General features: G+C 31.9%; 1 protein-coding gene across 1 annotated transcript in view; it reads right to left on the bottom strand.

Moving 5' to 3' along the window:
* or (AP-3 complex subunit sigma-2 or) overlaps positions 1–21,975 on the bottom strand; it is a 35,261-nt gene extending 13,286 nt beyond the window's left edge. Inside the window, exons 1-4 of the mRNA XM_035366315.2 lie at positions 21,796–21,975; positions 20,031–20,122; positions 12,711–12,822; positions 1,283–1,354 (exon numbers count right to left, since the gene is read on the bottom strand). Of these exons, the coding sequence (XP_035222206.1) occupies positions 1,283–1,354; positions 12,711–12,822; positions 20,031–20,122; positions 21,796–21,864 (345 nt within the window). The 5' untranslated portion in view covers positions 21,865–21,975. The remainder of the gene's footprint in view (positions 1–1,282; positions 1,355–12,710; positions 12,823–20,030; positions 20,123–21,795) is intronic.
* Between the last annotated feature and the right edge of the window lie 4,817 nt (positions 21,976–26,792).

Below are 26,792 nucleotides of genomic sequence, written 5' to 3' on the forward strand. Positions count from 1 at the left end.
TAGAGGACATCAAACATTCTCTTAAATATCTATATTCCAGAATGATTATGATGACATAATTTTGTATATTTTAAATTTTGTGCATGCTCTGACATTAGCCACAATATTTTAGCATTATTCAATAGTAAAAAGATAATATGTCTTCATAAATGTTTAGATAGAATTCTTACATATTTTTTTATCTTGCATTAAAAATATAGTCCAATTTTATTAATTATTTAATTTTCTGAATAAAAGGAAATTTCACATAATCAGCAAAGTATGAAAAACATACATTCTGCAGAATTTTTCAGCAATATATATATATATCTCATAATGTCTGGCATTTTGAGGCAATGTACAAATTATTAGAATTATTCAAATGTCATTCATATTTCACAGAATTTCAGACATTACACAGAATGACAAATGAAAAGATGAGCATACTATGGAATAACAAATGCTGGCAAAGGAGCCATGAAAAGGCTTTCATTGAAAAGAGGTATATGAAAATGAAAGAAATACAAAGTATAGAAAATAAAATGTGTTACACATTTTATTTTCTACTCTTTTCCTCAATAACTAAGTTCTTGTTGTTGCAATACGAAAGGAAATTGAAAGTAACATACTACACTTTTTCACTGAAATACACTGAACAGCAAATTAGTTAAAAAAAATATTACTGTAGAAAATAAATTATTTTTAAAGAAAGTACTTCTTGAATCATTCACGTAATAATTTCAGTTTTTAAACAATAATGATTAATCATATAAAACTTTCAGCAATTAATTCTCTCAAAACTCATATCACTATAATTATTAAATTAATTCAATTTAGAGCATAACATTTATTGCCATTAACTAATAAGCACATATTTACAAAACTAGAATTCTTTTATAAGGATAGATTTATTTATCTATATAAATATAAGAGTGTGGTGTTTCAAGTAATTTTTCATGTACAAAAGGTTTTCTCTTATTTCTCACTTTTATGCTTTTGAAACGTGCCATATCTTTATCCTGATAGCATTATTTGACCCTACCTTTCCCCTTTATTATACACCTATAGAAGACATTTTTGTATTTTTTGTTTAATCAAATTTGCCTTTCAGACTGTAATTTTGAACACGCACGTACAATTCCTCAAGTGAAAACAAAATCTATAATAGTTTTAAATTAAAAAATGATACAAAAATGAAATAATAACTGGAAAATTATATTACTATTTAATAAATACTGATACATGATTTTTATAACACTACAGTTTTAAAACGAAATTATTATCAACATAAAAAAAGACTTACCTTGTCCACATGGAAAATTAAATCTAATTCACATACATTTTCAAAACACTTATCCAATGTCTCCACAAATACCTAAAAAGATAAAATGCAGTGATGAGAAACATTATTATATGTAAGCAAGGGAAGAGAAAGAAACAGTTTAGCAAAGAAATGACACAGATATTTGGCACAGAAATTAACAATAAACCTTTAATGTTTTAATTCAGAAGTCAAACAACAAAAATCAGCGTTATAGTTACAAAATTTTCACAGGACTAGTTTCGATGGTTTTACCGAACCACCATCCTCAGCTGCAAAACCGCAAATGAACAAGATAGGAAATAATGATTAGATAAGATAAGAAAGCCTGGACAAGAATAAGCAAGTGGTGCCATCTGTTGGTAAAACCAGAACTATTTCACCATGGTGGTTCGGTAAAACCATCGAAACTAGTCCTGTGAAAATTTTGTAAATATAACGCTGATTTTTGTTGTTTGACTTCTGAATTAGTATTTATTCGGCGTGTTATTGTGTCTTAACTTTAATGTTTTATTCAAGACATCAAACAATTCTGTATAAAATACATAATATATTATGTTAGAAACACTTTTTATTAACCCTCTCAGCGTTACGGCTGGAAAATTCCGTACAGAAGGTTGCGTTCCACATTCATTATACATGAAAATTTCTGCTAGCTTTTAATATATCTGATTTCAGTTTGGATGTATATTGGAAGAAAAAGAATCAAGGTACAAAATGAAAGAGTCATTTTTTAATTAAAATCATGAAAATACGACTTTTTCATGACATTTTGAGGAACTTTGATATTTCAAGGCTAAACCCGTAATGCTCAGAGGGTTAAATAACATAATACTGCAAGTATTCACAAAAACTACCAGCTGGATTTTTAACTTAAATGTATTCAAAAATATTCTCTGTTGCAAACAAATATACACATACAAAAAAATTGAGCCAGAACTATGAAATGCAGCATGCAAATGTGCTTTGGTGAATTGTGTAAATGATGTAAGTTGTAGCACCAATCACTGTGGATCAATACAACATGAATCTAAAGTGTACAGCTGGTAAAACGTAAAAGAGCAGATGCAGCGAGTGACAAGCATTTACAACTACATTAACAGCTTGGATACATGGCACTGTAATGAAAGATACCTTTAAGACAAACTCAACAGCATTACAAACAGCATCAGATTTTGAGAGGGGTCATAGCATATTGCTAAAAGAGGCAATTGGTTGAACTGGCAGATCGGCCAGCACATTGATCAAAGCAATAGGATCATTGTCCATCGTTGGAACCAGTGGCTTACATAGTCAGCCATCATAATGACAATTCCAGGCCACCAATGCATGAGATGATTGTGTAATTAGAAGAGCTGCCACATCTGCACTAACAGTTATGCTATCATCGATTCAATGCCATTTGCTAGTTTGCAGGGATTCCAAAATAGTCAGGGATACGATTCGCAGAAGACTAGCTGACACACTGCGCTTAGATCTTGACATCCATTCAGACCCCTGCCACTGAGATTCCATCATAAGCAGTGTCATCTTGCATACTGCCACTTTCATTCAAGCTGGACAATGTCTGAATGGAGAAATGTGAAATTCATCAACAAATCATGCTTTTCTCTCAATGTTAATAATTGCTGCATACATGTCTGGAGACAGAAAGGTGAGCAGCTGTTATCGAATGCACATGGGCAGAATACCGGGTGTGATAATCTGGGGAATGATCAGCTGGCACACTCATTCACCATTTGTACTCTGACTGCTTGCAGGAATGTTGACAGCAATCTGCAGTCGATCATACTGCCTGTGCTAGCAGGCCATACATATTCTGTTTTCCAGCAGGACAATGCACGACCACATATAACATGACTTTCCCAACAAAGTCTTCAATGTGTTAATGTCACCTGACTGGCTTGCCAGGTCTCCAGACCTGTCACCTATCAAACATGTTTAAGACATGTTGAACAGCCGTATACAAATATGTTCCAACTCGCTGATCACTTACTCTATTTGTGGTGCACTCTACCGCACAGCAACCTTGGCAGCTTCAACAGATTCCATGCCCAAATGAGTATCAGTTGCATATATTAGTATAGTTGTATATCAGTTGAGTACTTATATATCTGCTGGGGAGGTTTAACTACCTACTGATTTTCACATTCTTTGTATTGCTACTCTTAAATAAAAAGCTTTCCTACCCCTGTTTTTAATCATTTGTTTATCTACTCGAACACTATACTGGTGCTGAGTTTCATAGTTATAGCTCAATTCTTTGTAGGTGCGTATATATATTTTTTTACAACACAGTGTGTATCAATTAGATATGTTATTGATAAACATGAATGAAAATTAAAGATCTTATCTCATATCATATGGTAATAATCTGAAAATAGTTACAATAAAATTACAATGAACTACAAATCCACAGATTAATAGTAACAATTGGAGATTATTCAGCAAATTTATACAGATCAAAACTAAAATTAAAACTGAAAGATACCAGTGATAAAAATGATAGTCAGTGATATAGGAACAATGCAGAAAATTTAGATAGATTATAAAAATAAAATTATAAACCAAAAAGACATTATTGACTTAAAGGTTAGACAACAAGTAGTGCGATACAATAGAGTAACTGTCAAGAAGTTCATTTATTGCTTTTGAATTACTCAATTAGTAGTTACAGACTGATTACATTAAAAAATAGAGACAAATATTAAAGGTCTTATGCTTTTCGAAATGAAGTACTTTATGAAATGGTTTTTGCAAAGCATGATAAATTAAATGATTTTATGCACTCACTGCACAATGCAATGGTTGACATTTCACATGGATGATATATTCATGGCACAGTAATGGAAAGTAACATAGCAGAATAGTCAAATATTCTAGTAAGATTTCTCTACAAATGATTCTAATGTTAAAAAATTAAACCAAGGGCGACTGCCACCCATACACATCCCTAATCATCAGTTTCTTATATTCACAGTCAACAGTAAGGGAAAGCAAAGCCAATTTCGATAAATTACAATTGTGCTTGATTACATACGTCAATGACTTTAGATCCATACACTTCCTTTAGGTATATACCTTTTTCTTCATGCTTCAAATCTCAGAGTTCCTGTAATTTTAGTCAATTCAAAGTCACGAAATTTGAGTGCCAGGTTTAATTGACTCCATTGAAATGTGCTACAATACACTTTGAATTATAGTACACTATAACCACTACATATCAAGACAGATTATTAAATCAAAGGACACCTTTGTTAATGAAAGCCAGCGGTCACAGGTAAACAAAACACTGGTCAATATAGAAAACTGCTGAAAATTTAGACAGATTATTAAAATAAAATTAAGCCAAAAATCATTGTTGGTTATCAAGATTTGACCTTTGATGACCACTGATGCAGAAAGGAATAATGTTCTGTGCAATGCCACAAGGTGCATGGATAATGAATAGAAGTGTAGTGTAATGTTAAAAAAAAAATTTAGAAAGACTCCAGAAATGATTTTTGCAATTTAAATAAAATACTTAAACATGAAGAGGACACTTACAAATTCTTGTTCTAAGAATATTCAAAAGGGTACCTTGTACATATATTCTAAACCCAAAAAATTTATGCTATAAAAAAGATATAATTATAGCAGAGCCCACATTTAGCATAAACAGGGCTGAATGACAATAATAAAACCAAAAAAATGTTACTGTTATGAATTTGATATTTAAAAAGCTAATGTTAGTTCAATTATAAATTAAATGGTTTTATTTCTCGCGCAGTGCAGCGCGTGACGAATATTAAAAGAAAGCTAAGCCGGGAAATTGAAAATACAAGAGCGCGTACATTAAATAAATAAATATCTCTTTTTCATTTCGAGAAAGTACTGGAAAATTCTAGCGCGTGATTTTAAAATCTTATAAAAGGAGGAAAACATCTCAGTTTGTAGTAGTTGTAGGAATTGTTTAGTTTGTTGTTGTTTAGAAAACTACTGTTGTTGACTGTAGCGAATTCGTGGATTAGCGTTCTTTAGCTGTTTTCAATTACGTTCTATTGGACATTTGAGTAGTTAAAAGATAACTACTGTGAGATATTGTAATACTGCATGATAATTTGAGAAAATTTAAGCATTTTTGTTGTGATAATAATAAATTTTTGTTCATTTTTCATCGGACTTGTGCATTCATTTCATAACGAACCTGTACACACGCAACAATTTTTGGTGTCAGGAGTGGGGTTTGAATGCCAATAACAAGAGTGATGGAAGAACAATTCAGGCAAATGATGACTGCATTTGCTGCTTTCCAAGAAAAGATGGAAGGAGCCGTCAACTCCGTTAAGGAAGATATAAAAGCTGTACAAGAAAAGATGGAAGCTGGCCAAACATCTTTTAAAGAAGAAATTAAAGAGAAAATGGATGCTGGTCAAATATCCGTTAAGGAAGAAATGAAATTGGGCCAGGAATGTGTTAAGGAAGAGATGAAATCCCTTAAAGACGAGATGAAAGCAGGTCAGGACGAAATGAAAAGAGAAATTACCTGCGTAATAGAAAATAAATTTGAGGCTATGGAAGGCAGAATAGACGCGGTTGAAACTAAAGTTGGACAAATAGAAGAAAGAGTTTCTTCGGTAAAAGAACAAGTAGAAGAAAGAATTTCTTCTGTAAAAGAACATATAGAAGAGAGAGTTTCTGCCGTCAAACAACAAATTGATGATAGGGTTTCTGCTGCCGTCGCCAAAGAAGTTGACAGCCTAAAGAAGTGCATAGCGACGGTAGGAAACAATTCTGAAGGTTTTAAATTTTTATCGATGCCTGCTCGTTCCGTTCTGAAACTATCTACATATGATGGGAAGACCTCCTGGCAGGTGTATAGGACACAATTTTCTATCGTTGCGGATGCAAATGGATGGGATTCCCAAGCTAAGGCCTGTCATCTTGCCGCTTCTCTGAGAGCAGACGCAGCGGATATCCTGCAGACGCTTCCCGAAAATCAAAGGCTAGATTTCGAAGCTCTATCTGGCGCTTTGGAGCTGCGCTTCGGCGAGAAACGTTTAAAAGACTACAGCAGGCTCCAATTAAAATCTCGTCAACAGAAGCTCACCGAAACACTTCAGGAGCTCGCCACGGATGTTGAAAGGCTGTCACATCACGCCTTTTCGGAGTGCCCGACAGAAACAAGGGAAATCCTGTCGCTGCAATATTTCATCGACGGCATCCGGGATCCTGAAATAAAGAAAGCTCTTCGAATGGCAGATGTAAAGGACATAAAAAGCGCTCTGTTGTACGCCATGAAGTTCGAGGCAGCCCAGCAAGCAACTAATAGAGATCGCTAGTTAGAGCTGTGCGAGTCCATGAGCCAGTGGATCAACTGATGGCTCGTTTAGATGATTTAGCCAGACAAGTCGACGCTTTGATACGGAGTAGGAGGGAGAAGAAAGTGGCTCTAAGGTGTTGGAGATGTGAAGGTCACCTAAGACGGAATTGCAGAATACCCCAGGGTACGGAATATAAAGCAGATGATTTTACCAGACAAGTCAGTGGCTTGAGACGGAACATAAGTGAAAAGAAACTAATGCTAAAATGCTGGAACTGCGGAGTTGAAGGCCACATACGAAGGAATTGCAGAACATCCCGAGGTACGGAAAATAAGACCATTTCCCAGCAACGACGCAGTAAACAAATTAGTGACCATATCGAGGAACGGAGGTTGTCAAATAATGAAAAAGCTTAAAATTTATACAGTAAGTGGCAACAGTAACGGAATGTCCATTAATGGGAATATCGATGGAGTTCCTTGCGATATCATCATTGACACAGGAGCTAATGTTACCATCATTAGGAAAGATTTAGCTGAACAGTTTAAAGATAAACTTATTTGGACGCCATCCTGTGTTACCCTTCAGACTGTGTCTGGTGATAAGATTGACATAACTGGGAAGTTAAACGTAAACATCACGTTTGGAAGTGCCGCCTACCATCACACGGCTTATGTGGCGGATATCACAGATCCATGCATACTCGGATTGGACTTTTTAAGGAAATACAATTTTTCCTTAGACTTCAAAAACAACAAACTGCTTTCAGCATCTGGTGACATGACTATCCATCCTCAAAAGAGATCCTCACTTGGAAATGCCGACGCCTTGTACGAAAGACCCAGCTCGGGAAGCCGCCGAAATCATACTAGGGTCGAAAAGAAACGCAAGACTACCAGCTATTCTCCATCTCAGAAGCTCTTCGGTCGAGACCTTCGTCTGCCTTGTGACCGCCTGTTTGGTCACCCTACGGATGCGCCTTCATCGCCTGAGGAACACATCCAAGATGTCCAGGCCCGGTTTGAGGGGATGCACCGTTCTGCACGAAAGCGAGTCAACTTGGCGACGGAGAAAGTAAAGACCAGATACGACACGCGAGCTACTAGACATAGATCCAACAAAGGAAACAAGGTGTGGTTGTGGAACCCGATTCAACGAAAAGGACTCAGTCCTAAATTACAGTCACCTTCGGATGGTCCATATACAGTGCTGAACACGAATGACGTCGTGGTTCGGATTCGTGAGTCTTCGAACTCTTACGACAGGTTAGCTTATTACTATGGCCATAGTACGTAATGTAAATAATTGTAAACAGTATCAGACCATGGTCCTTTTTGTTTATAAATGTGTATTTGATTTGATTTGTATTTAGTATTTGATTTGCATTTAGTATTTGATTTGTATTTAGTATTTGATTTGTATTTAGTATTTGTTTTGTATTTAGTATTTGATAGCATTTGATTTGCTTTATGTATTGCATTTATTGTTCATGTTGTTTATTATTGTAATGTAATGCTTATTAATGCATTTATGCTACAGTTGTAAGTTTAGCTTCCTGTCCAGGCATTGTACTGCCCGGGACGTGCAGTCCTTGGGAAGGGGGCAGTGTTACGAATTTTGTATTTAAAAAGCTAATGTTAGTTCAATTATAAATTAAATGGTTTTATTTCTCGCGCAGTGCAGCACGTGACGAATATTAAAAGAAAGCTAAGCCGGAAAATTGAAAATACAAGAGCGCGTGCATTAAATAAATAAATATCTCTTTTTGATTTCGAGAAAGTACTGGAAAATTCTAGCGCGTGATTTTAAAATCTTATAAAAGGAGGAAAACATCTCAGTTTGTAGTAGTTGTAGGAGTTGTTTAGTTTGTTGTTGTTTAGAAAACTACTGTTGTTGACTGTAGCGAATTCGCGGATTAGCGTTCTTTAGCTGTTTTCAATTACGTTCTATTGGACATTTGAGTAGTTAAAAGATAACTACTGTGAGATATTGTAATACTGCATGATAATTTGAGAAAATTTAAGCATTTTTGTTGTGATAATAATAAATTTTTGTTCATTTTTTATCGGACTTGTGCATTCATTTCATAACGAACCCGTACGCACGCAACATTACTATAGAAGATAATAATTTATGAAATTGATCTGCATTCTGATGGGAAGCAAATCTGCTACAGTAAAAAAATAGATATAATTAAAAAATAATTTTAAAAATGCAATAAAAAATAGATATAATTATTGCACATTGAAATCCATACATAATTTTATTGTTCATGCTTACAACAATTAAATTATTTATTCACAAAAAGAAAGACAAGTTCTTCAGAGAAACAATACAGTTAAAAATATATTGTGACAGACATTACAGGAAGCAATAATACAAATCTTATGTCATGATTGCAATTCCAAGAACTGCAAGATTTAAAAACAATATGGGTAATATATCTCAGATGAAAATAACTACAATCAGAAACAATAATAATAATAATAGCAACATAATAATAATTAACTAACATAATAAAAAATATAGATACTATGACCTCCTTGTATGGAATAAAACTATACAGAATTTTTTCTACATTTAATTTATGTTCTTGAATTATTCTAATTAATCGACCCCTGAAGGTAAATTGAAAATTAGGTACTTACGTATTATCGCAACCAGGATGGCGCTATTTGTAAGTTTCAGTAAAAAAGTATGAATAGAAAGAAAATGTACATTTATTAATTACAGATAATTTTTAATACAGTTTTTTATATTATTTTGTTTTAGAATACAAAATAGCAATTAAACCCTTCCGATTTCAAATTTTAATAAGTTGCAGAATTATTTTTTCGGTGGAAATCTTTTGGATATTGCTTTTAGCACTGATTGAAAACCGTATTCGCCATAACCATGTACACGTCGACTTATTTTTACTTAAAAAAACATCCCAGACTTGCACAAAAATGGCATTGCGCACACTCTTGACTTTATCCATGTACACTGCTATTTTCTCATAAATTACAAAAATTTGCACGAAAATGCAGGAAAATTTTGTGAATCTCCACATGCTCTTTTTACAAAACTACGTATAACACATAGGGTTGCCATAAGTAGGGTCGCCAAATTTCGCAATTTATGCGAATTTTGGCCTGGTTGCGTTAATACGTAAGTACCGAAAATTACATCAAAGACTGTAAATTTTTAAAGTAAATATCCTGCTCAATTTTTCACACGAGAGTAAAACTTTTTACAACTTTTTTTTCAAACAAGTATAAAACTTCCCCAAATATACATATAGGAACCGGGAGACATTAAAAGCTAAATTTCATTATTTATCCAAAATTTATTTTTTTAAAAATATCTGGCATTACTAAAACATGAATAATTTTATCATTTAAAATACTTCTGTAATTGGAAGTATATGACTATGATCAATGACTACAAAAAAGAAGGCTGGGTAAGGACTTTTAAGCTGGGAGAGGGGATGGGTATTTCAGCACAGCGATTACATACTTTTGGGAGATACAGAGTATACCTAGATGATGGAAAATCACATAGCAGTGCATAGTCGGAAACACTTTCCAGGCATGGTAGTAGGGGTGGTCCAGTGCATTGGCCAGCAAGATCACCAGACCTCAGTTGCATTGACTACTTCCCCTGAAGGCTCATCAAGGCATTGTACAAAACCCCCGTAACAGAGCTGAGAAACTTGTTCCATGCATCATGGCAGCTGCTCAGGAAGTCTGGGACATGCCCAGTATTTTCCAGAACATCAGATCTTCCATGTCCCAGAGATTTGAGGTCTGCATCACAGTCCGGGTTCAAAATTTTGAACACCTTCTTTAATTAAGATACAATAACACGCTGAACAAATATTAATTTAGAAGTCAAACAACAAAAATCAGTGTTATATTTTACAATTTTCACAGGACTAATTTTGGTGGTTTTACCGAACCATCATCGTCAGCTGCAAAAGCACATTTTTTTTTTTTTTTTTTTTTTTTCACTTTTGCAGCTGAGGATGATGGTTCGGTAAAACCATTGAAACTAGTCCTGTGAAAATTTGAAAAATATAACGCTGATTTTTGTTGTTTGACTTCTAAATTAACCTTCTTTAATGATGATCACTGTCTGTTTTTGTTCTTATTTCTTAGTTTCATCTGTACTAAGCATAATAAACATGTTCTCTCATCCTGTTCATGCCCTTCCTTTCATAGATTTTGTGTTATCACTACTGTGGCAGGAAAGCATTTCCGACCATGCACTGCTATGCAATTTTCCATTGTCTGGATGTATTCTACCTCTCCTGAAAGATCATAACTGCTGTACTGCAACATCCTGTGTATATTTTTTGTACTATCAACTGCAATGAAAAAAGGAGGTGCATAACTAAATGTTATAGCAGTCCCATATACAAAATCTGAATGTTCTATGGCTAATTGTTTTTGAGTCCTTTATTCTGCAAGCACAAGTAAATATCACAAACACAAAGTTAAAATGGATTCAGGAGTGGTCAAAATGAATATTTCCTTTGAAATATGATATCCAAAATTTTTCGTGATTAATAACTTTGGTACTATCAGAAATGAATTCAGAAATATATTGTATGGATAGATGGATGTACGTGTTCATGTTTGCATGTATAATATGTAAGTACAAATGTATGTGTGCATATACATATACACATGTATGCACATACATACACACACACATGCAAACATCCATACATTTCTGAATCCAGTCCCGATAACAGAACAGTACCATAACTTTTAGCATAAATTCATTTTTTATGGTATACTCAACAAAACAGAAAATCACATGACACAAGAATTACATTCTTAAATCTTCAGCATTCCTTCAAGATTTCAGTATTAATTTAAGCACCCTATTTTTTCAAGTAACTGGGAAAATGTGAATGCATGACTCGCATTCAAAATATTCCACTTATTTTGCTATTAAAAAAAAAAGGCTACATTTTATGCAGAGAATACTATTTAATTTTTATTCAAAATAAATTATAATTTTTTAGTTTTAATCATTTTATTCAAATTGAATTATATAATTCATTTAAGAAAGTAAAAAGTAATAAGCATGATTTACACTATGCTCCAAGCTTTAAAGAAGAAATATTAAGATTATAACAAAATCCATTCATGTAGTAACTAGCAAAAAGTGAACGTATCACTCATGAAAAGCTCTTTCAAAATATTCTACTTACTTTGTTACTAAAAAAAAGGTTACATTTTATGCGGAGACTTTATCCATTTAATTTTTATTCAAATTACATAATTTTCAGTTTTAATCATTTTGTTCGAACTGAATTATATAATTCATTTAAGAAAGTAAAATAGTAATAAGCATGACTTTCACTAAGCTCCAGTCTTTAAAGCAGAAATATTAAGATTACAGCAAAACCAATTATAAACTAATTCAGGTTAGCTTAAAGGAGGGTTTCTTAAACTTTTTTGGTCATGACTCCCTTTTATCAACGAGATTTTTTTGCAATCCCCCCCCAGAACCCCATAATATTTACAAAAATTTTGTGGGACCCCATAAGTATTGAGTAAATCCGACACACGCGTGAGTGAAACTGTCAATTTTTTTCACTTGTACTGTATTATACTATTGATGTTTTAGGTCATTAACTTTAATTTATAATTTTAAGACCTAAAACAATGTGAAAATTTTAAATAAGTAACTGATGAAATGACAGCATCACATGCAAAGCAAAAAAAAAAAAAAAAAACATTTATATTATAAAAAGAATGTGTCGAAATGTTTTCGTTTTTTCTTTGTCTGTATTGTACTATCTTTTATCTGTTTATCTGTTTTCAGATACATTGTGTAAAATATTTGGTAATTGTAAAATTATTATTAATAAGTTAAAGAAATATAAAAACTGCTAAAATTTTTGGCGCCCCCCTGCTGCCCATCCCGCGAACCACAGTTTAAGAAACCCTGGCTTAAAGCATGAGGAAAATTATTGTTTTGAATGATAATAATGTTTATGTGGCTACATTTCCATTATTAAAAGAAACAAAAAACTACATTTAATCCATTATTTAATTAGTTATCAATGACTAATGTACTCGACTTATTAGTAATATTTAATGCACACATACCTGAATTAAATCTAATATCCCAAGTTCACTTTCAGATGAATCTACACAAAAGACAAAGTACAAAGTGGCATAATGTCGATATATCAATTTATAATCAGATCCACCTATTAAACTAAAAAAGAAGAAATAAACTTTAGTAAAAATTAACTGACTATTATTTAAACATTTATAGCAAAACAAGGAATATTACCAATTAAAAAAAAAACTTCGATTGGAGAAGACTTGGATTTTACATAAAACATTTATTTTATGATACATAAATTGGAGCCTCCCAAAATACAGACAAAAATTTACTTAATAAAATTCTCTAAAATGAAGAAATACATATCCAAAGAAATTAACTTATGTTTAATATTCAGAAAATAAATCATTAGTCTTACATTCATATCCTTCTCCTATTTAGTTTACTTTTTTTTTTTTTTTTTTTTTCCATTTCCCCATTTTGGATTTATCCTTAGCCTAAATTTTCTTCTCATTTATTAGTTTGACAACATTGTACCACTTAAATACTTTTCCTGTTAAAATGTTATTCAACGCTTTTACAAATTTAGATGTTCAATGAATGTATATAATGAAATAAATTCCTTTACTATATAAAAAGGGTTATTCAAATGTTCTTTAAATTTAACAATATGCCAATGTAATTTTATATGGACCTTGGTAAGATGCATTCCATTTTCTGCGATTTAAACCACTCATGTTCAAAAGTTAAGCAACAAAGAGGGGAGGGGGATGGATAAAAAGAAAAATTTTATTCAAATTCATTAAAACTTTCATACCACATGTGATATAACAAAAGACATAGATTACTTCAGGATTAAAGTAGCTACCTTGATCAATCACCAGAATCTGAACATAATAGAAAGAATTGGCAAACTTGCAAAACTAATAACATAACAGTAAACCTATAATAACAGTACTGTAATCTCTATTATCTATTTTAATAAAGAATCTGCACATATAAATGTACATATGCATGCTCCTCATATTGCCAAAAAATGGTGATACCTAGAGCCACCACATTTTCAACACACCTAGTCTTCCACACAAGTATATGCACCTTAAAGTAAAAATTATGAATTTTTATTTATTTCACATTTTATGCAAATTTAATGACAGTTTCATTAACAAATTCATGATTTAAAAGCAACGTGTAGCCATTCTGAAAAGCATAACATATTTATATGTGAAATTTAACCAGAAAATTCAACATTTTCTGATTGGGAGGTCAGACTGAACAATAGGCTGCCACCTGCAGCGTACAGATATTGCTGTGCAAAGATGTTGGCAGCAATGGTTGCTACAAGGAAACTGCCAACGAAATTAAAGCTCTAGAATTCCAAGGAGCACAAATGTGAGGCAAGATAGGATGATTGTTCACCAGACCAGAATCACCCTAACAGTATCATTGTCGACTATTCAATGCACTACAGCCACGTCTATATCTCCCATGGTACTGTCCACCATCTCACAGTGTTATGTCTGAGGTGGGGTTATGTCTGAGGCCTTTAAGACGTTTCCCTTTGACCCCACAACATTGGCGGAGTCGTCTGGAGTGGTGTCCAGGGTTATAGAGTCGGAGTTATGGAGTCAAGCAGATGTTAGGGTAAAAGGAGTCGGAGCTGGAGTTGCTAAAAACAGATCGACTCCGACTCTGACTCCAGTTTTTGTGGGACAGTTTGAATTTGAATTGAAATTAAAATAAATTGAAAAAAATCAATGACAAGCTCAGTTATTACTTTTATTTGTGGACTGTATACATTAATAAATAGTTATTTTCTATTTTATTGACGTATTAATAAATAAATATAACGAAGGAGGATGGATGTGATATTTGCCATTAGTGATTAAACTGATTCATTTAGTTACAAATCTCACTGGGAAATTTAGGTAAGCAGCAATAGCAGCAAGAACTCCCAAAATTGATGCCATTCTTAAGAAGTGAGCAATTATTGATCAAGCAACGTGATATGTAAATACATATTTGATGATAAAGAGGTTTTTAGAATTAAGAACTTTTTTAGAAGATGTAGATAAACCTAATGTTTCACTAAGAGAAAGACTGTGGAATGATCTTGAAGAATTGGAAACTCTTCTTTCTACACTATATATAGCCATAAAAATGCAGCAATCTGAAGAATTGACAGGAGGCGAGAATGGAAAAATGGGATGTTTGTTCTTTCTGAAATGGAGGGTTTATTGCAAAAGGAATCATTTCTTCAATGAAGAAAAGAGAAACTATTTTGTTAGACTATGATATCTTGCTATAGATAGATCAGAAACACCGAATTTTCTTGGATGATGAACAAATTAAAAAGGCAAAGAAAGCCATCTATGAACTTTCATTAAGAATGAAATTATTCTCAGAACAATTGGAGAATTCAAATCAGGACAGTCAAACTGCAGACACTGCAATTGAGTCTATATCATCCTCTTCCAGTGATGAATTAGATTTTGAGAAATATTTTTGGATTATATAGAAAAGGCTAAGGTAAAACGAATGAAAATAAAGAACCAAGGGCCTTTAGATATAATTTTTATAAAAACTATTTTAGGATGCTGGCCGTGCAAGGAGCTAGTATATAGATAGACAGATATGTAATGTTTATTTTTCAAATGCCAGTTACATTGGCCGTTAGGCCATTAAACTCCTTGCTTGACAATAGCACTGAAATCTACAAGAAAATATGTAATGTTTAATGTGCCCAGTGCCAAATTTGTGCAATTATCTGAGTTTTACTTCCTTCTCCATAGCAAAGGACAAATTTACAGAGGGGACAAAGTTATTCCACAGGCACATTCTTGGAATTACACATTCAAAGCTGTATGCAATTTTTTTTAACATCAATAAAATCCCCTTTATTTATTTATTTTATTGGGCTGATCTTTAGAATATGGTAACTGGTAGTTTGGCGACATTTTGGAGGCGATAAAGGTTACTACCTGGGACTTTGGTAATAATGTGAGCAGTACTCAGTTCCGATTACGCATTATTTTGTGTGAGGGAAATGAGAGATCATGGGATATGTCATGTGATATTAATGGACGAATTACGGTTCTTTAATCGGAAAAGGGGCGAAATTGGGAAAAAATCTGGAAATTTTGTATTTGGCTTTGTTCTGTATTTGTGAAACAGTGTTCGTTAATTTTTGGATCCCATGGCCCTAACTAAAGTGAATTCGAAATGGGTATTTAGAGGGATTGAAAGGGGTAGTAATAAGTGTTTCTTTAAGGTTGTGCGAGATAGAAGTAAAGATGTTTTATTAAGTTTTTTTATTTTACCTGGTACCTTGGTGTGAACTATAAGTATGATTTTAAAGATCCTGAAACAGAAATAAGAAAAGTTTATCGGACACGTAATCAAGATTCTGAAGAAGAATAGGTAAGTTAGTATTTTTAATTATTTGAGGATATTATTTATATGCATTGTTCTAAATGTAAGGTGGAGTAAAGTAATTTGCGTAAACGTGCATGGAAATAATTTAAATATTTGACACTAAGTATTTGTAACCATTTGTAATGTTTGCAGTATGAATTAGTTAGTGACGTTTGTAATATAATAGACAATGTAGAGGTAAAAGTTTTTGGATATTTTATTTATTTTATACGGGGAAATGTTCATATTTGGAAAGGGTATATACTTTTTCGCGATCAGGTAATTTCATATATGTTCTTTTTACCGGGTTTAAAGATTCAGAAAATTGTTATGCATTTTCATGAAATTTTTCTAATTTATGAGAAAAAAGCAGTGTACATGGATATAGTGAAGAGTGTGCGCAATGCCATTTTTGTGCAATTCTGGGATGTTTTTTTAAGTAAAAATAAGTCGACGTGTACATGGTTTAATGATATTTTAATTAAATGATAGTTATTTTGTGAATTTATGTTTATAGGAATTTGGTATACGTTTAAGTTGAAGTAAACGTGCATGGAAAAAATTTAAATATTTGACACTAAGTATTTGTAATGCTCGCGGTATGAATTCGTTGGTGACGTGTATAATATAATAGATGATTTAGAGGTAAAAGTTTTTGGATATTTTATTTATTTTATATGTGGAAATGTTCATATTTGGAAAGGGTATAAACTTTTTCGCGATCAGGTAATTTCATATATGTTCTTTTTACTGGGTTTAAAGATTCAGAAAATTGTCATGTATTTTCGTGAAATTTTTCTAATTTATGAGAAAAAAGCAGTGTACATAGATATAGTGAAGAGTGTGCGTAATGCCATTTTTGTGCAATTCTGGGATGTTTTTTTAAGTAAAAATAAGTCGGCGTGTACATGGTTTATGTGTATGTGTTATTTTGAAAAACGCGTAAGGAGTATGGTATTGTGCACTTTTTCCCAATTTTCCAGTGAATATTTGTCATGATTAAGCAGTTTTGTTAGATAAAATTTCTAGCATAAGTGTAATTCGGGTAGTAGATTGTTGGAAGAAGTGTTCAGTAGATAAAAAGAAAAGAAACATGTCTTTACTTCGTGAAGACAAAATGGCGGCGGGAAAAAAAAATAGTGGGTTGCTGTAGGAGAGTTGGTCGCCAAATTTTCGCCAAAAAAACGCCAAGTTACCATAATGTAAAGATCAATCTTTTATTGTTCAGCTAATGTAGTCTGGCGACAGTAAGCTATCAAATGACTTTGGATCTTTCTACTTTTAAAAAGAGACTATCAGATTAGGAATGCAATGAATGCAAAAGATATGTGGCAACTGTACTTTTTCCCAAATGATTCCTTTGCCTTGAAAGTACTACCACCGAAATGAGCAGTATATTTAAAAAAAATTTATAATCTTTGTTGCACATATTTCATTAAAGTCATTTCACAAGGGACTGGGGCAGAAAATGTCCATTCACATACCAGTTTTAAAACAGAGCTTCCTATTTTTACAAAAAAATTTCTAAGGTTTTTCACATGTGGTTATATGCATATGTATAAAGTTTTTTTGTCATATTCGACACTGTTTAGTCTAATACCTATGGGTTCCAAACTATGCAGAAAATATCTCTCACTTTGACAGAAGAAACAGATTCTTTTGAAACTGAAGAAGTGTTATCAATAAATGTAGTTTTTTCAAGTATGCTCTAATAACTGCAATAGACGTCGAGAAAAGTTCCTCATAATAACTTATATAGTGACAACACTTGATCTTTAACTTTCAAAAACATTAAGAAGCACTTAATAATTCAGTGCAATTATAATATATCTGTGTAAGGTTGAAAATTCGGAAGTAATTGAGTTTTAATCCATTTGTCAATATTTGTCGATAGGTGTCATTTTTCTATTATTATATTTTATATGTTGGGAACTTTGTTTATATCTTAAGAACATTTTTCCATGTTAAGTGCATTTTTAGTGAATGTTTAGGTTATCATAATCTAGGCCTTGGTAACAAATAACTTGTTGCAATTATAAATCATTGTTTTTCTTGCATAAAGAATTGCCAAACTGCACCAAAAAGATTGCTGTCTTATGTAAAAAAAATCAGATTATCTTAAGACTTTTCCAAATTTTCAAAATTCATTTTATAAAGAAAAGATAAAAATTGAACAAATTAAAAATTTCAAAAATGCAGACTACATGAAATCCATAAAATTGATTGCTTTTTAAAAACAAAAATAGCTCTACAAGCACAGCATTAACAAAGGATAAATTTACTTTGAAGGAAATGTGGTTGAATAAATTATAAGCATATGTAAAAATATAAAATTTTCAACAGAACAGATTTCACAAATGAGCGATATATGTTACAAAAAATGTTCTACAGTCAAAAGTCGTTAATTCGGACACCCATAATCCGTAATGATCTATAATCCGGACTTCAAATCTAAAAACTTTCTGCGCATGCGCCGCGTTGGCACATGCGCACAGGCGTTTTACGCGTGCGCATAAGGCCTTGACTACTGCACATATGCGTGTGCGCAAGTGCAGAATACGTTTTTGCCTGCGCGTTTAATATATAACGGACGGTGTAAGCTAAAATTATCTAATTATCTATTTCAGTTAATGTTAATGATTGCGTTGTTACTTAATCTTCGAATTGGATCCCGCTTATTATTTTTTGCAGACTGTAAGAGCAATTTTATAAAAGTAAACTTGAACTTTCGATTATGTCAAATAGAATTTCCGATGCTGGAACTTCCATAGGATCTACAAAACGAAAGTATGTTTAGATGTCCAACAAACAAAAAGTGGAATTGCTGCAAAAAATGGATAAAGACATGAAGAATGTGACAGAGAGGTTAGTGAAAAATTCCGATTTTTCGATCCGATTTTTTTTCGAAATTCCGATCGAAAAAATTTCGATTGACAAGTTAGTCGGTATTCTCGGCACAGCAATTAACGGGACTTGAACAGCAGAACTTTGTAACTGAACAAGAAATTATGTCTTTTTATAGAATTAAAGAGAAAGTACTATCACATAAAATGAAGCAACTTAAACAACTTACATTGAGAGAAATGTTTAATAAAGTAAACAAATAAATATTAAGCTTTTTTTTTTTTTGTAAATTTTGATACCCTTTAGATCATAATTGTTCTTTATTTCATAAATTATGGTTTCATATTTTTAATTTTAGATTTTCTGCATGCCATCTTACGAAATTTAAACTGATGATCTATAATCCGGAATCGCCGAAGTCCCGACGAGTCCGGATTAACGACTTTTGACTGTATTATTCATATTAATCATATTAAGTGTTTTTATGTGTGAAGTTTCAAAAACATTATTTTACACAGAGAGATCTGTGAAAATTCTTTTGGAGAGAAGCAAAACACAAAAATAGCATTTTATTGACTTTATATGATGCATCTCAATATTTTAATTATATTAAAAAAATTACGACAATTAGATACAAATGAAAAAAAAATCCCAACTTAAAAAAAAAAAAAAAAAAAAAAAATTCATTTTAATTTGGTACTGATTATAAATTAAATAGTTCAATGCATTTCAATGTGATTCTAAGCCAGATCAAACTTTGCTGGGTATAAATATTTTGCTTAGCAAATTTATAGTAAATCTTCATTGGAAACAAGGTTTTCACCAAGATGCAATGTAATTCAAAAACTCAATTTGATGCAGGCAAGTAAGACAATCTGAGCTCTCCAACATACTAAGCTTTGTTTACACTACAGGTAAATTTTGTCACTTATTAAAGTTGTTACATTAAGTTTCGCAATAAACTACTATTCTTTCATCAATACTTAGCAAATGAATAATGGAACACATTGAAAACATTTTTTTTTTTAAAAATGTCATAAATATTTGTGACAGAAAAGAAATAAAAGAGAAAGATGCTTGAGAAACAAGAAACATCTTACCTTCCACCTTCTAAAAAGTTACATACATTGTCATCTCTTTTGCTCACTAACTGGAATGTCTCTCGTATAATCTGTTGTTGCATATCTTCAGGCTAAAAAACAAATAAATAAATAAAAATTACAGAATAATACATTATCCAGTCTTTAATTATAAAAAAAATCACATTTTAATAAAAACAGCATTAAAGCTTTAAAGTTTTATAGCATAAATTTTAAATATAACCAGCTTTCATATTACATATGACATTTTAATAGTCAAGTTTTTTTAAACAGAGTTTATATCTTTAGATTAAAAAAACTATTACAAGATTACATTGTATTATTTGACCACGACAAGCAATATAATCTATTCCTGGAAATATAAATTATTCAGGCAGTTATTTTTTTAAACTACAGTTTTCCGCTCACAGGCAGGCATGCTTTAATGGAGGACATTTTAATGGAAGATTCGTATTCACGTTATGCATGGAGAAATTATGAAAACATTCATACAGCCTGATCATTCATCAAGATTCAAACTAGATCCAAACTATCACTATTCAATAATCAAGAAATATTACAGAATGTATATTTTTGGACAAACATGACAGATTATAAGAAGTAAGATCAACTGCTGATGAAGTACAAAATGAAGCTGTTTATAAACTCTTTCAAACAAAGGCTCTAAACCATATAAGAAACTTAATATGATTTTTCTCAAATCTAACACAACATTATTTTCCAGAAAAAATGTCCTCGTTCCCATGACAGTCTTTGTAAGTGAAATTTTTTCAAAAAGGGACCTTTTTTACCAAACAACAATGAAAAAGAGAAAATGAGTGGGGAAAGGAAACTTTAAGAAAAGCTTTTTTTTTTTTTTTTTTTTTTTTTTTTATCAAGATAAGATATTCAGTTTCCTGAGACATTATCACTGAGTTAAGTCAATTTTCTTTCTCTCTGTTCTGAAATGTTCCGGGAGACAGAGAGAGCGAACATGGCCACTGTACTAGATATAGCTATCTTTATGTGCCACAATCACTATGGTTAATTCAGTTCCAAAGGGTTAACATAATAATTACTAATGAAAGCAAATAACATAAGGCATTAATTTATTTTTAAAATATCTTTCCAATAAGTAAATTATTATTTAATGTCGTTATAAAACCTTGAGTGAGCACATAAAAATGTTAAGGCAAACAACAAAACAATGAAAATGTCAAAATATTTAGTGAAATTGGAAGATTGTGCAAATTAAAGTTTTACATATTTTCACTTTTATAATCATTTTTGTAACTTTCGTAAGATTAAAATTATGTCAGCCAAATATTTTCAAACAAAATATATTACTTTATAAACTGCCTTTTTTTATACTTTTAAAATATAAAACTCTGCTTTTAAATTTTCTTTGGCATTTAGACATAAAATCATATTTTTATGTTACATCAATTCTCAAGCATTTTTAATTTATGAACATTTATTGCATTAAAATAATATAATTTAATTAAAACTACGTCATGATGTAACTTAAATTTCTTCCAATCAGAAAATAATTTCATATTAAATGTTCCTTTTGCGGCAAAAAATTTTAAAATTTCATAAAATACAATCATTCAAACAATTAATCTGCAACTGAAAAATTACACTTTTTAATTATAATATCCCACATATTATATAATTACAGAAACATGAATAAGATTTTGCAGTTTTAGACACTGTGCCCTATATTATGATTTGCATTTCTGATATAGATCAATGTATTTGACACTACAGTTCGCGAAATACTCACATAGTACTGATAAAATTTAGAAAGCCGCGGTTTGCCATGATTATTAAATACTAAAATCGCTTTAATCATTTTTTGTTATTGCTATAGTTCACAGGCCACGAAAATTAGCGCATTCCAGTAGAAGTCATGCGAATACTGCCATGCAAACAAATCAAGAAGATAAACAAATCACATTTTACTTTTTCGAATTGTTTTACACAGCTTGCAAATACTGAGGTTGAAAACAGTGACATTTGAAAGGTTTTACAGCAAGATTCCTCAAATGGTTAATGAGTTTCCAAATCATAAATTTATTTAGGTAGAATTAAAATTATACGCATAAATACATCACATAAATATATTAACTTATTATCTCAGCTTCTAATCTAAAGTTATTCTTGAATTCTAATTTTACACTGACAGGCTTCTAGAGTTAGCAAAAGTTAGCTTCTGAACTGTCATGTAACTGGACCCCTAATCTTTATCTTTTCTCTCGTCATCACATCTATTCAGCTTTACCAAACACACTCACTACATACACCTGGGAGACACTATTTATTGTAAATGAGCACAGTCTCCTGCCCTTTTGACTACACTCATGGACTCAATCGTGTTTTTAGGAAATTTTCCATTTCTTTCTATAGGTCCCACCTTTTTTTTCCTATATTACTTTTGGGCCATTTAATTTAATTTTTATTTTGTCCAATCTTTACTTTCTGGCCTTTCGAACTCGTATAAAGAGAACGAAGTTCCTCTTTTCTCTCCTCTGAAGTACAAATCAATTCACCTATAAGTGGCGCTTTCACACATTAGTATGGTGGATAAAAATCGGTATTTTGACTTGTGATCTGACTTCGTACATTCAAAAATGGAGTTGCTTAGCTTTTCCGAAATGTTTGATTTTGTTCAAGGAGGCGTAAATTCTCGCTGTATTACTGAAGCAGAGAGAACTTTAAAAAGCTGATCATTTGGTAATGCACGGAATTTTACTTGAAATCCAATGTACAAGTTTTGGCTTTCTATTTAAGGATAAGTTCTATAGCGTCTTGATCGCATGAAATCGAAGGACATTTCATTGTTAAAAAAGGACAAATAAAAATTTAAAAAAAAAAAAAAAAATTCTTGCTCATGTACAGGAGGAACTGCTGGCTGTTGTAGGAAATTGTGTCGCTGTTTTATTGTATTGTGATAGGTAGCTGATTTTAACCAGAGTCGTAGCTAGGGTTCTTAGCGCACAGGGACAACTGAAGATTTCGCGCCCCTACTGCTTGGCCAAGGATGGAAAACATTTAATTCTAAAATGTCATAACATCAGTTTGGCGCCCCTTGGATTTTCTGCGCCCGGGGACAGATGTCCCCCCTTGCTCCCCTCTAGCTACGCCCCTGATTTTAACGTTCACTGATTGTAAACAAATAATTTCATATGTGTTTTACTTGGGATTTCCAGAAAATCTGTGCAGTGAAAAGTGTCTTTTTTTCCCCATAGAAATGATATTGAATCTATTATATGTATACTAAAAATATATTGATCTATTATATGCATCTATTATATTTATTATACACATCAAAGCACTAATTATCAAATGCAATTTTGAGAATATCAACAAGCAAAGCACTTAAAAATGAAAAAAAAGACACTTGTTATAGAACTATTAATATTCTATATGTATTATAAAAATACATGCAATGAATAATACCATGACCAAACATTTCGAAAAAAAAAAAAAAAAGAGCAGATTAAGTATTACCTACCTCAGTAATTGAGAAAGCAATCCTGGCATATAGCATGTGGTTAACTTTTGATTACATGATATTACAAGCATTTTCTTTAGATTTGTTTTACGAGTGGTTTAAACGACTCAATACTGGTAGTTTAATCTCACCTCAAATCCTGGTGAACAAGCTGGCTGTGCAGTTTTTATTATTATTATTAATTATTATTATTTTATTTATTTATTTATTTATTGCATGTGTTTTGTGAATACGAACCAGTTTCCCCTCTAAAGTTCTTCATAAAGGCATTCTTCTTTAGGTTGATAACCAATGTGCTTAGCCATATTCAAATACCCTAATATAACCTTACCTTTCCTTTAGATTCTATATTCACATGTTATATCTTTATCTGTTAAGATTTGTTCATAACAGGATCACCAGGATTCTACCAATCTGGCAGGAGCATACTCAAAACATGTCAAAACCGTGTGACTTATAGCAAAAGCGATCATGTTGTCCTTGCAAACCTTTATAAATGTTCCAAATTTTCTTAATAATTCTTAATAATCTTATTATTTCGAAATGTGTTTATTGTTGTTTTTATATGAACAAAAGCATTTAACTATATCAATTTTAAAAATAACTGAAGTGTTCTTTTAATCAGTTTTGCTTTTCTAATGCTGTTTTCAATTATTAACTTTATATCTGAGCTTAAAATTCAACAATAAGTCTATTAAAAAGGTCTGTGTGATAAGTCTATTAATTAATTACATTGTATGAACTTTAATATCTTTGAATATGAAACACCGAACTAACACTTTGAATATGAAACTTCCTATATGAAAACACCGAGTCCATTCCAATCTAATAGAAGAATAAATTATACTTATCAAAATTCACAGTACGAGCTTCTCCGCATTATATTACAGAAAGATTAGAAACCAAGTCTCCACATAGGAAATCTTACACTGATATGATGGTCTTGTATTGAAATAATTGTAGCAACATAAATGATATGAATTACATTATGCCAAAGAATTATTTCATCCTAAATAAATTATAGCATTTAGTTTGACCAAAGACACACAAAACAAAATTTCAGATTTGTTGTAAAATTGGCGTCATGTCTTTCCCTATGCTATAATAACTCCACACATTATCTACATATTTTTCTTGTCAGTCAAGAAGATTGATGGAAATATTGGCCTTTCAAAAATTATTCTAACAGATATTTCTTTTTAAGTTACATGATCAATAGAAACTATAGAGATATAGCATATAAAAAAACTTGCAAAATTATTTGTGGAAATTTGGGAGGAACAGATGCTATTTATTTGGTTAGATAATCAACAGATAAAAGTGGTTTATTAAGGATTTCTCAGTGTTATATGAAACCACCGAGAATTTATAAGTACGTTTTGATATCATGCTTATCCATTATTGGGGCTAACGTGCATTGTTATCAGTTTTTGTTAGCCAAATATGGTCGAAAGTAGAGTAAAAATATTAGGAGTTTGAAGACAATCGTCAATATACCATAATGTATTTGCATAGAAATATAATACCCAGCAACCAAAAATAAATTAAACTTATCAAATGAATTTTAGTATGCCATAGTGGTTTCATGAGAAAATAAAACATACCTCTTAAACAACTACAATCATTATATACAACAGCCATTTCATTAAAAAAAAGGCATAAATTATATAATCAGATAAAATTTGTTGTAAGAGCTTCACTATCTGGTTATAATTCTTAAGCAAACAAGAAGCCATTTCAAGTACCATAATATAATTTTTATAACAGCTATCCCATTGCATCGCAGAATAGTAAAAGCGTTTTGGTAGAAACAAGAAATTTTATGGTAATTTTCCAACCATATCCTAATATTCAGATTGTAGATTTTAAAATTTTATCATTTAAAAAGTATAATTTCATAGAATGCAAATTTTGGTACTTTTTCGTTTCGCCGGCGCAAATCTCGCCAAGCAGACTTTATTGGCGACAACACACAGCATACACATAAAAAGTATAGACAAATATTAGTTCTAAGAAATTTTTATTTTAAAGGTATAAACATTTAAATGTCATTTAAAATTTTGTAAAAAAGCCAATAAATTTGCAAAAAGACATTAATTTAAGAATTTACTATGCTTTCATGGTAAAACATTCTGATTTGCCGGTTCACATCACGTGACCCCAAGTGATCTCATTTCACGTAAAGTACACTACAAAAATTTAATTCTCTCAGTAATTATCTACATTAATTTCAAGTTAAATCTTAATTTGGAATACAAGTTTAAATCCAAGAATTATTTCAGTTTGTGCGATTTCAATGGCTTAATCAGAAATTATGTAAAACGACAGTGCTTTACTTTGCTAGTGCATTCTGATTAGAATTAATGAATTTAACCTTTGACTTTGCCTTTTCTATATTTTTGCCATCGGGTGAGCGGTGTGATAGCATCCTAATTCAAATAATTACCGCCCGCGAACGCCACCAGCGGCCGAGGGGTAACGTCGCTGAACACTGGCAGTTCGGTCCGAGGTTCGAATGCCGCAAACGGGCTGGCTGCATGGGTGTTTTCGTAGTTTTCCCCATGTGTAACGTGTATAAGAGCCAGTTTCCCTTAAAAAGTCCTCCACGAAGGCATCCCTCCCTCAAGGCAGATAGCCGAGTGCTTTGCCGTAATCTAATAAACCAAACCAAACGCCCGTGAATGACCTTAGGGCATAAAATTGAACTATCTGGTAAAATTTCTATGTAATTGTATGCCAGTATTGAAAGGAACAATCAATCTGATAAGAAATGGCTGCGACTTCTTTTGAAAATGTGATGTAAAAGCTTACCAGCGAGGATATTCCCTTTGGCATTGGTTGTACCATTACTGGCGACTTTATCGCCTGCGCCGGCAAAACGGTAAAATTCCCAAATTTTTTATTCTTTATTCGTAGGGAAAACATTGTATTTGTAAAGAAAGCCAACGCTTTCTTTCTTATAAGTACATAGACTCCAGAATTCTATTGTAATTCATTATGATAAAAAAAGTATTTGTCAGTGAAATGACGTTTAACTATAAAATATGTAAATCCATTTTTATACGCTGCCTTTGGTCGCATTTGTTCCCAAAATGCATAAAAAAAAAAAAAAAAACACCTCCCACTTTTTATAAAATGCTGAAACTAGGGGTTGGATAATCAGAGACTATTTAAATATTTAGTATTTGAATGAGGTTGATTGTGTATAGCTTCATATAGCTTTGTCCAAAAACAATGTACCATTCGTATGTAACACAAAATAAAGT

This window comes from Stegodyphus dumicola, chromosome 5, assembly GCF_044657685.1.
Source record: "Stegodyphus dumicola isolate Sdum_Otavi_A_Nest chromosome 5, ASM4465768v1".
Lineage (NCBI taxonomy): Eukaryota > Metazoa > Arthropoda > Arachnida > Araneae > Eresidae > Stegodyphus > Stegodyphus dumicola.